This window comes from Nematostella vectensis, chromosome 11, assembly GCF_932526225.1.
Source record: "Nematostella vectensis chromosome 11, jaNemVect1.1, whole genome shotgun sequence".
Taxonomy (NCBI): domain Eukaryota; kingdom Metazoa; phylum Cnidaria; class Anthozoa; order Actiniaria; family Edwardsiidae; genus Nematostella; species Nematostella vectensis.
The window spans coordinates 10,948,460-10,959,533 of record NC_064044.1 but is presented as its reverse complement, the minus strand read 5'-3'; the positions used below and the strand labels follow the sequence as shown (position 1 = coordinate 10,959,533).

Below are 11,074 nucleotides of genomic sequence, written 5' to 3'. Positions count from 1 at the left end.
TATACACTGTAAGAAAAATATTTTGAAATAAGCCCCTTCCTAGAACATGAAAAATTAGGAACTTAGCTTGAAAAATCTTTCACATTAATGTGGTCCCTGGAAATTTTCAGAAGGAGAAGGGGTGGAGGTTATCTTGCCCCATATGAACAATTGAACTTTTCCATTTATTCAAGTAGACTACCAAACCTTCCCCAAACAATAGGCATCTTACACCAACAATGACCTAAAACTGTGCATTTATTTTGGTGCAATGTGTTCCTCCAACTCTTTGAGCAAATCTGGGTGCATTTTCTTGACATCCTCTCTGTCTGGAACGAACCGGTCATTAAAGTCAAAGCCAGGTGCAACTGCTTCTGAGATGAGACCAAAAGGCGTCTCTCCATCAAAAGCTGCATATTCTGTCAACTCTGACATCACACGGCCTGCCTTGAGGTAGCCTCCCTAGGAATGAAAAACGCCAAGTTAAATGACCTATGTTGCAACCAAGGAGGTAGACCTGTTAAATATTTTGTGCCTGAAGAGGATTGCAGATTCCAAGAAGCGGATGTTAACTCAAAAGTGGCTCAATTATTGAAGTATAGGCATAAAACTAACATTTGTGTCAGTGACAGCAGAAGAGGGGGCAGGGTAGACCCCCTTACCCCCAAAAAAACGGAGGGTACCCCTTCTACCCAAAATACTGTATCAGCTCATGTATGAGGCCCTGATTGCACCTAAAGCTTCAGCAAAAAAGTTGAAAAAAATGTTGCATACATTTAGCATTCCAGAGCCTCTAAAAATTCACACCTGTTCTTTAATTACTTGACTCAAGTCATTAAAGCCGCATTGTCACCAGTTTACTCCCAGTCGATTACGTAACAATATCCGATGATTTTTAACGGAAACGTGATAAATATTGAAAGCAGTGTGTCTATTGGAAGTTTCTTTGAGGATGTGATTGATAATTTAGAGAGGATGGTCCCCTTTAAATACCTCAGATTGTAATAGATTCTTTTGTCTTTTAACGGTTGAGGTTTCCGTAGACCTCCGGAAGTAAACTGGTGACAATGCGGCTTCAAGGTGGCTACCACCAGCTGTCAGGGTTCGTTGGGGGAAGGGAGGCAGAGGTGCCTAAAACCGAAGGGGGCTGGCCCTAATAAATCAAAATGTAGCATAAGAATAGATGTCAACACACCACATTAAGGGGGTGTCACAAGATTTTGCACCTCATCACAAGCCTTATTTTTGTGAGAGTTGTTATACATTCTCTGTATTAACCCGCATTGGCTCTCTTGGTGTTTTTCAAATATTTACTGTATTTCACTCAATTTCACAAGATCTATCTCCAAGTTGGGTTGACAGCTATGCGTGAGGCAAGTTTGGAAAGTATGTCTCGTACATTTCTTATAAAATTGCCTTTTGAGGGTGGGGGGGGGGGGGGGGGGGGGGGGGTACTTCCCCTCACCCCTGATTCGCCTGGGCCTATGTTTGCACTATATTCAGGTATGTGCTAGGATTGTATCACCTTTACAATAAGCTGAGGCTCTTGCCCTTTGCTGACATCTCGCCCAAGTATATGCTTCTCTATCTTACCATCCGGAGACACGAGGGTGTACTCAATAGGCCAGCCTTCGTGGAAGAAATGCGCGATATCACTTTTATTCTGGTGTAAATAATTCCTACCCCCGAAATCTTGAGCGATCAAATAATAGATCAGCGTTAACAGGTTGCGGGACTTGCCCTTTCGTTCTGTGTCTATAGTCTCAACAGAGCGATAGGTCTCGCTAAAGTAACCGCCTTCCTCCGATAGAGGAGTGAGCTTAAGTTTTTCAGCGAGAATGTCTTTACGGTTCTTCCCGTCCGCCATTATCGCGATAGTGCATTATGGGGGAGGGGAAGGGGTGACTCATATTGACGCTCAGGGGAGGGGAGAGAAGGGTAAAGTCTAATACATACATTCAGAGTCGCTCGGATACCAGCTCGGTAATAATATACAAAATAAGGACATTCTAAAGGCTGATAAGCTCAACTAGAGAAATCCAGGAGAATAGATATCGTATATATTGTACAACCCCCTCCCCCACCTTCCCACCCACGGTCATTTTTTGCATGAGTCCCCGCTTTCTGTAGGGAAGGGATTTTGATCCAACGATTATTTTCTCATGAAAGTTTTAATTCATGACATCGATTTTAACCTTTCTCGTTGAAAAAATTGCATTTAAATTGCTTGGGTAGATTAGAAGTTGAACACAGCTCGTCGAGCTATATGAGAAATGGCAGCGATAGATTCGAGCTCTTTGCTTTTCTTCGTCAATGGGAGGAAGGTAGGTTAAGTTTATGTATCTGCGCACAGAAGACCATAAATTAACACAGGCTTGCATATAAATAAGTTAAAAAAAGGACAAAGAAGTAGAGGGCGAACAGACAAAAATAATACTGTTGCAGGCTTGTGTAATTTTGTCTTCGTAAAATGCCGCGGTTTCTAAGCGGTTAAAATAGTTTTGCGTGTAGTTGTTTGAGCTCTGAAAAGACCAAGAGAGCTTGCTAACAGAGTCTTACAACACATTTCAAACAAGGTTGAAATCTGATGAGAATTCATGTGTTGTAGGCCGCATTGCTTCATGGTTATAAAAGAAATAACAATCAATAGCATAAAATCCAAATTTTCAAAGCTGTGTCGTTCTTCTTTAAGTGTGTGTAAACATTTGGCTCTCAGAGACCAGATTCAGCCGTTTATTAATTACCCATGTACCACTGTTTCTTGGAGGGGGGGGGGGGGGGGGAGCAGTCGAGGTTCAAAATAATCACCGGCATTAACTTGACAGGAAGGGTGGCATCATGACAGCGATTATGCTGTTTCTTCCACAGGTAGCCCAAGCTCACTACTTGTGTCAAATTATGGCTACATTTTAACGTACGTTGAAATGTAGCCATAATTCGACACAAATAGTGAGCTTGGGCTACCTGTGGTTTCTTTATGATAATAAATAGAGGTTGATGATGGTGGTGGTAGTGTTGATGATGGTATTGTGATGGTGATGATTATGGTTGATATTAGTACTTATGTTGATGATGGTATTAAGGATGATGGTGATGATGGCTCCCAGAAGTGAAAAAAATATGGGGATAATGAAGTTAGACAAAACTAAGAAGAGCAATACAAATGGTGGTCTTAATGCTTACTAATTTTGATTTTATTTCAGGTAATTGTGAAGTTGGGGTGTGACACTGAAGCAGACACAGCCCTTGCTGTCTTCCTAAGGGAGACATGTATCCTTCAATGGCTACTAACAAATTCTATATTAACACATGCATCTGATCAGAAGGAATCCATGATTTTTTAAAGGAGGGGGGAAGAATGAGACCCCTGGGTCGACCTGATAGGGATGCTCTGTGTATTTTTTAGGGGTATCCAAGAAAAAATAGGCTTTCCCCTTAGAAATGGTATTTTTAAGGGCTTCTGAAGCTGTATTTTTTATGGTAGCGATTTTTGGTTATGTAGGTATTTTTAGGGGCTATTTTTCAAATATTGTGACGAACGTGCCTATCACTTTAAACCTGAAGAACCCCTCCAGGGTTGCAGTTTAATATTGAAGGGCTGTTACACGAAAAAAAAAAAACGGAAATGAGAAGGTGACTATCATGTTTATTATGGCATTTCTTTTGCCTAATAGATTTTGGGGGAGGAAGATCGCAACCTCAACAGCCCTTCTTCTAGATCCACCCACTGCTTGCTATAAAAGGGTCTGGATCGGGTTAACTGATGTACCACAAATGGCCTGACAAAACATGGAAAATGTTAAAGAATACAAATTAAACATGAAAGCAGCTACCGAATACCAACAAACAAATGTTTACTGACTTTCCCCCTTACCCTAACGTTCAACAGTACTCCTTAGTACCACCATCATCATACACAAAACTGACTACCAACAAAATACTGAAATTTTAACTGGCTACTGGCGTGTCCCCCCTTAGTCCAGACCCTGTTATTGTATTCCCTTAACTGTTCACCAGTGGGTCTGTCTGGATGTAAGATAAGCTGTGGTATTGGTGGGTGTGGCGCTTGTACTGTGATGGTCTCTCACTATGACAAGCTCAGCAAAGCCATCTTGTATCCTTAGCAATCAAACATGAAGAGAAAAGATGTAGCTAGTGGACGTGTAGTAGGGTCAGCCTTTTACAAATACAGGGTTAGATTTTCTAGATAAAGCCATCAAAAGCTAACAGGCTAGTGTTAAACACACCCAAACCTTTAGATACCTCAGATACCGCATATGGTAGCTTGTGATGAGTTGACCCGAACATAGTACTCGCATTTATTTATTTATTTAATTTTCATTCCTATTATTATTATATATCTCCTTTTTTTCCAGTCTAGGTTAGCTAGTTATTTCTTAGTGTAGCGACACATGTATAGAAAAATATACAAAAACAGATAATTATAAAATTACTGTAAAATGAACTTTTCCGAATTCTCAATGGTACTAATAACTGTGGTAGTGACCAACTCGAAAGCTCTTCGCTCCTTTGGTCACTACGCACACTAATCTCATTACAAAATTTCATTTTACTAATATTTTCTAATCTGCCAAGTCCACTTTGTAAAGCGTCAACTCAACTTCAAATAGTGCAAAAATAAATGATTGATTGATTGATTATGGTTTTAGCACTATTTACTGTTCTAAAAAGTGTGACTCTTATTATAACAACACAATTTGCAAAGAAAAACAAAAATGCCAAAAATGTTTATTATAAGGTTACTTACCTGCCCTACCCCCTCATATGCTAAGTGTTCACTAGAAATGTCTTCTTCTTCTCTCGTCAACTTCTTATTTTATTTTATTTTTTTCAAGCATTCAAAATCTTTACGGTACTCCTTCAAAGTTACAGGGGAAGTGCTTGCTCGAGGCTGAAACCTTAGCAGGGCTGTCAACCCCCTCCCATTACATTAAAATGCTTTAGAAAATGACAGGCCCCATCCTGTTGTGTAACCCTCACCATTGTTGGTGAGGTAAAATAGATAAACTAAATATTAGACAAGTTGGAGAGTGGTGCCTCGTAACATTTTGAGACCTGCTAAAGCACTGATAAGCTCACACATTTCTAAGTCCTGAGTGAGTCTGTTATACAGAGGTTTAATTGTACACAGACAACACAAGGAAGGAGATTGTAATGTCTCCAGTCCAAAATCTGAATGAACACATCGATGAATTCTTAACCTGTTAGTCACGTTCCTGTCAATGCATGTATCACTCCGCTTTGTGCGGTGGATCAAATGGCGATTACCACCGTGGAGGGGATAGGCAGTACCAAGACACGCCTACATCCTGTACAGGTCAGCGTCGCAGGACATGTGATTGTACAATAATTTGTGGAAACAACCCTTATCATCACTGAATGATCCCTGAAAACTCAGAATCTCCTCTGTGGAGGAGCAGGTTTTTCAAATTAGAAAATTACTACAAACTACTTTTTATGAGTCCCATTTATTTAACTCGACTTCGAAGAACCTGAGATTTTTGTGGATGCAACTCTCTAATAATGAGAAAGGTGGAAATATATTTATAGCATGGTGCACATTAGTAACATAAAGACATAATGACATAGGCTGATGCACTCTTATAAGCCCGGCATAGCGATATGGACATAAAATCATGTTTTTTAGGCTTATGTCTTAATCATTAAGTTAATGTTGAATATTTGAACATAACAGTGTGTGTGCCTATGTTGTTATGTCGAAATGTCAGTAGTGTGCTATCCCTCTGGATTATTCCTTTCTGTAGGAGCGCGAGTTCTTTAAGCTTTGCTTGGTGGTGTTAATTTGACAGTATATTCAAGGATTTCTATCTTGATTGCAGGAACGTATAGCAAAGGCTCATGGGGTCCAGTGTGGGTTCTGTACGCCTGGTATGGTTATGTCTATGTACACGCTGCTGAGAAACCGCCCCTCCCCAACACTCAGGGACATAGATGTTGCCTTGGGAGGTGAGTAAACAGGGTGGGTTCCTTTTTTGGGAATTGAAATTCTCGGAATTTCAGGGGGTTCTGAGAAACTTTCTACCGCGGGAAGAGGAGTGTGGGAAGGGATTTTTTTATGGAAAAACAGATTGTACCATTCATAATTGTTTTCTTTTCAAGGGAATTACTGCCGCTGCAGTGGCTACAGATCCATTTACGAAGGATTCAAGACTTTTACCAACGTATGTTTGTCTTTGAAAAACACGGATATTACAACCTTTTACACCTATTCTGTAACACAGAGCAGCGTTCTGGCCAGTTTTCCTTTAGTGGGTATTCAAAAGCGTGTCCTCACAGGAAACCTGGCGCGGCATTTTATTTTAAGAATAGGACAGCTGATAATAACCGTTCCATGCTAAGATAAACTTTGCATTCTAGGAGTCTTGTTGCCAAGGGAACAGTGGAGGCGGCACATGTTGTAAAAACAATTCAGAGAACGTAAGATTTCTCAAATGTAAATGTAAATCCGTAAAGGGCGGGGTGTGGTCCATTTCCCTGGCTAACCCTACTTAATCAAGACTAAATTTATAATTAGTCTTGCTATTGTTTTGATCATCTTAATTCTTTCTTTTTGTGATTGTGTTGGTGTATTTGATAATCTGATCTCATCGGTACTATAACAGTTGCATAGGCAACATTTACCAGATAAACATATGCTGTTAACATAAACAGTGACATTAGCGAGGCTGGTATGTTTTACAGTAACAATTTCGAAAAGCGATAAGCTCTTGTTGGTAATGGCCGATGCCTCTTACCTCACCTCAGATTTGGGATAAGGTTAATTTATTTTAATTATTCTGTTGTGGACTACGAGGTATATAGTTCTTTAGGCCAGTTATATTGTCTCATCTCGCTTTTGTTTTTGATTTGTTTGGTTCTTTGGCAGGCCCCCTCGTCTCCTCTGTTCAACACCTCGGATTTCGCGCCATACGATTCCACCCAAGAGCCAATTTTTCCTCCAGAACTTATGGTAAATATACAAAATAACGAAATGATAGAATCATTAGGAGTACTGTACCGCAAAAAAAAAAAAAAAAAACGAACAAACAAACAAACAAAATACGCATCGTTATATTCTTGGCTTTCCTGTGATACAATGAGACGTTAGCATCGTATTTGGCTACAAGTTCCATATCCTTTTTCTTTTCATTCGAATGGGTAGGTAAACATATTTAGAAGTGTATTTTAAAGTATGAGAAGCTCACTGAGATCTAGAATTCATGGTGTCATGTGGGAATTACAAGTTCCATATCCTTTTTCTTTTCATTCAAATGGATAGGTGAAAATATTTAGAAGTTTATTTAGAAGATTGAGAAGCTAAGAAGCTCCCTGAGATCTAGAACTCATGGCGCCATTCATTTTGGGACTTGTAGTCATGTTTGTCTTGTGCAAAACACCCTTTTAGCGTGGACACTATAACTTTTTATTTTTGTCCTTTTTCTTTAAGTTGAACGAAGAATCTCCTGCGGAAATATTGAACAGCGGTCGTCTTACTTGGCTCCGCCCATCATCCTTGGAGCAGTGCCTGAAACTTGCTGACGAGTACCCAAACGCGAGGAGGATATCGGGAATGATTGGCGCTGGTACATTCAGATGATTAAAGAGTTATCTCTCTAGCTATTTCTTTTGTCCCCTCCCCTCTTTCTGCTCCCGGTTCCGGTTCAACTCGCCACAGGAAGCCCCACTCATAAAAATACTATGCAAAACACCTGCCTGCGAAGGAGGGTAAGATCTTTCCTTAATCGTACATTTTTTTTTTAAAGTCTGTTGTTCCAGTTTTTTTACAGACCTTTGTACTTTTGGCCAATGTTTATAAGGCCCGTTCGATCACTCAAAACGTTGCGTGGTTCTCTGTAAAAACTGCTCGTGATACTGAATTTTTGAGCGGTTCAAAATTCTACAAGTACCGTGTTACGGGCGATCAGTGTCAACGTTTGTTATTGCAGACACCCTTGGGGGCAGAGATTTGTACAAGCAAGTTTTGGTCGCAATTGCTGAAATACCCAAATGACCCAGCCACGAGTACATGATTGCCCTTTCCTGACTGGTCTTGCTTATAATATTTATTTCATCATTTTTGAAAACAATCTTTTCGTTGCATCCATAGCAATCAGTAGCTCTGTCCCCGATGACCAGCACATGGCTATCCTATCGCTGGCTCACGTCCCAGAGCTCAATGCTGTTGATTGGAATGAGCAAGCTGTCACGTTTGGCGCATCGGTTACCATGGCGACCATGGAGAATTCGTTGGCTGATCATCTTGAAAAGCTCCCAGGTAATGTAGGTGTGTCTAAAGCCTCTAAGAACTAAAAGCACCATGAAACGAAAATATCATTGCCACCATCTCAAAGTAGAACAATGACTGCAGTGACAATCGTAGAGTGGATTGGTATCCTTTGCGCAGAAAAACCAACAGTCGCAGTCGAACAAACAAGCCAAAAAAAAATATGTATCTTTCCTGTCGTGTCAGATAACAAATGTTCAAACCCCAAATCGATCGGGTTGTATTTGTGTGTGTGTGTGTGGGGGGGGGGGGGGGGGGGGAGGGGGGTACGCTTGGGTTTGCGGTATTGGCTTTTATTGTACGGTATTGCGTACAATAAAGGCCAATACCGCAAACCCAAGCGGTATAGGAGTTTCCTAAGATTTCCTAAGTTCGATCAAAACAACAAAATATGATTAAACTTCCTAAAAATTCCTAGGATTTCCTAGTATAAGCAATAGACCAGAAAATTGAAATAATTTGGATAAGAAAATCTTAGGAAGAAGATTCTACAATTTAGGAACTCTTAGGAAATTATTAGGAAATCCTAAAAGAACATTTTCAATACAAGAACAGGCCTCGCCATACTTGCATATATTGTCAGCTTTACTACAACAATAAGAAATGTAATCAAAGACAGGCTTGGACTCGAACATGAGTTTTATGTGGTGTACTTTCAAAATTCGCTCAGAATAATTAGTACTGCATTTGAAAGAAAGATAGGTAGGGTGATAATTATTATCATAACCTCCAAACGGATAGCCGTTTATTCCCGTCTTTTCTACGCGTAATTCACCTTTTTTGAGGATTTGATGGCAGAACATGGATTGAAGTTAAAGGTTAGTGTGTAATGGGCTTTATAATGTGATAGTTTCAATACTAAATGTGATTTTTGCGACCAACTTCAGCATCAAATCATCGTTCGTGAGCGGATTTCTCGAACTAGACTGATATGTTTTGTGATTCTTTGTTTCTTCCAAAGCAATACTACCTTCTTATGTGTTTCTCTTATTATCTTCGCAGGACATTATGATAGAGATAGTAAAATGTGCTCGAGTTGAAAGCCAGAAAAGAAAGAAGTTTGAGGTATAAGGAATGTATCAATGCGTAAATCGCAAGAAACGAATAAAAACTTTGTAAACTTAAGTTATTCACTAATCACTGTACTTACATCTAAAGCGCCTATGCTTTATAAACTGTTACTTGAAGCACAAAATTGAATAACTTAGCTTAGTAAAAACCTAGTAATCAGTCTTGCACCTAAAATTTGTCCAGATATTTATTTTGAATATCTAATGTTACTGTAGTTGGTTTTTGTCCGTATATTCTGATCACAGTAAACCCTGCATATGAAGAACCTAGTTATCTTTTCAAGCTAGCCTACCAGGTTCAAATTTAAATGGTGCATATAGAGGCATTAGGCTTCTAGCTTCTTATCTGAATATACAAAGATAAGGAGGAGGCAGTTCTTTTGGAAAACCGTAATGACGCCAAAAAGGGTAATGTTCAAAAGCTGTTAAAGTTGTTATAGAAAAATAATATTGTGTTATGTTTGTTTCAGCTTTGTTATGTTGGGACACTTGTTAGTAATTTTGTCCTGGATACCTTATGTCAAATGACTATTATTTTTCAAACATTTTTTCAACTTATATTTTTGTTATTTTTTAAACTGAATTGTTTAATTAAAGGATTTGTCAAATTCATAATAACGTCTTTTCCTTGGTGTTTCTAAATTACTCTACTTTCTCCAGTATTAACCCCTGAAGTAGGTGGAGTTTAAACGGCCATTTTGTAAAAACAGGGGGGAGGGGGTTGAAATCATCCCTTTAGTTACCCAATTAGTAGGGGGAAATAACAAAATAGGGAGTAAAAATTGACTCCCATTTTGAGGGTGAATTGTACTCTTTGAATGGAGTAACTACAAGCAACCTAGTAAATTACTCCACTTAGCTACCCCCTAAAGTGGGTAAAATCTACTCCCCTGAGAGAGTAGGAAAAAAAGGAGTAAAAAATAACTCCATTTTGAGGGTAAATTGTACTCCTTTAATGGAGTAATAGCAAGCAACCTAGTAAATCACTCCTTTTAGTTACTCCCCTACAGGGGTAAAATCTACTCCCTTGAGAGAGTAGAAAAAAGGGAGTAAAAAATTACTCCAAAAAGGGAGTCATTTTGTACCTCGTTTTTTTACTCCCCTTTTGGAGTTAAAACTACTCTCTGAAACTAACAGTGTATTGCGGTGATGCGACATTTTTACATACTGCGAGATGCGAGATTCTGCTTTTCAAACGGCGGCATTGCGGTTAAAAATTAAAATATTGCGGTGTTGATTATTCATGCGGTGCGCGCGATTTGACCGTGAAGATCTAGCGGGAAACCGGGTTGTCGCGCATGCTCTTAAAAACCTCGTCCTTCAATGCGTTATGCGATATTTCCTATTTTTTTCTGCGGTATTGCCGTGTTTGGGGAAAAAAATTGCGGTATTGCGGTAATTAGACCTCCAAACGTCCCCACCTATGTTTGAGCATTTAACGTAACCGAGAACAACAGTGGTGACACACTGTCGTTCTCGTCTCGATGCCACTCCCATCAAAAAGAATTTAGCCTGAACACACTCACTCGGTGTGAGTAAACGCTAGCAAGAAACTTCCTACTTTTCTTTGTCTGCGCGCCACAGAAAACTCTTTGTCCAAAAATTTTGGAAAAATATTCCCTTTATGCAAGGGAGATAGACTGAACAGTACACGGTGTAGCCATCAAATTATTTCAGAGTGCAATTCCTTAGCGTGACAGTACCCCTTCAAGTAAGCGCC

General features: G+C 39.6%; 2 protein-coding genes and 1 long non-coding RNA gene across 3 annotated transcripts in view; 2 read left to right on the top strand and 1 right to left on the bottom strand.

Moving 5' to 3' along the window:
- Positions 1-145: 145 nt before the first annotated feature.
- LOC116612677 lies at positions 146-1,857 on the bottom strand. The gene is made up of 2 exons (XM_048733985.1): positions 1,505-1,857; positions 146-441 (listed from the first exon to the last, which is right to left on the bottom strand). Exons 1-2 carry the CDS (start codon positions 1,844-1,846, stop codon positions 238-240), a joined length of 546 nt encoding a protein of 181 aa, XP_048589942.1. The 5' UTR covers positions 1,847-1,857; the 3' UTR covers positions 146-237.
- Positions 1,858-2,075: 218 nt separating this feature from the next.
- Positions 2,076-11,074, top strand: part of LOC5505020 (xanthine dehydrogenase/oxidase) — a gene marked incomplete in the record, with an annotated part of 37,607 nt that continues 28,608 nt past the window's right edge. The window contains 10 exon segments of the mRNA XM_048734333.1: positions 2,076-2,303; positions 3,183-3,249; positions 3,997-4,093; positions 5,209-5,317; positions 5,841-5,967; positions 6,121-6,182; positions 6,379-6,438; positions 6,887-6,970; positions 7,448-7,583; positions 8,108-8,275. Of these exon segments, the coding sequence (XP_048590290.1) occupies positions 2,253-2,303; positions 3,183-3,249; positions 3,997-4,093; positions 5,209-5,317; positions 5,841-5,967; positions 6,121-6,182; positions 6,379-6,438; positions 6,887-6,970; positions 7,448-7,583; positions 8,108-8,275 (961 nt within the window).
- On the top strand, positions 8,879-9,409 carry LOC125573663. The gene is made up of 2 exons (XR_007314155.1): positions 8,879-9,102; positions 9,287-9,409. It is a non-coding gene; the product is annotated as an uncharacterized LOC125573663 (long non-coding RNA).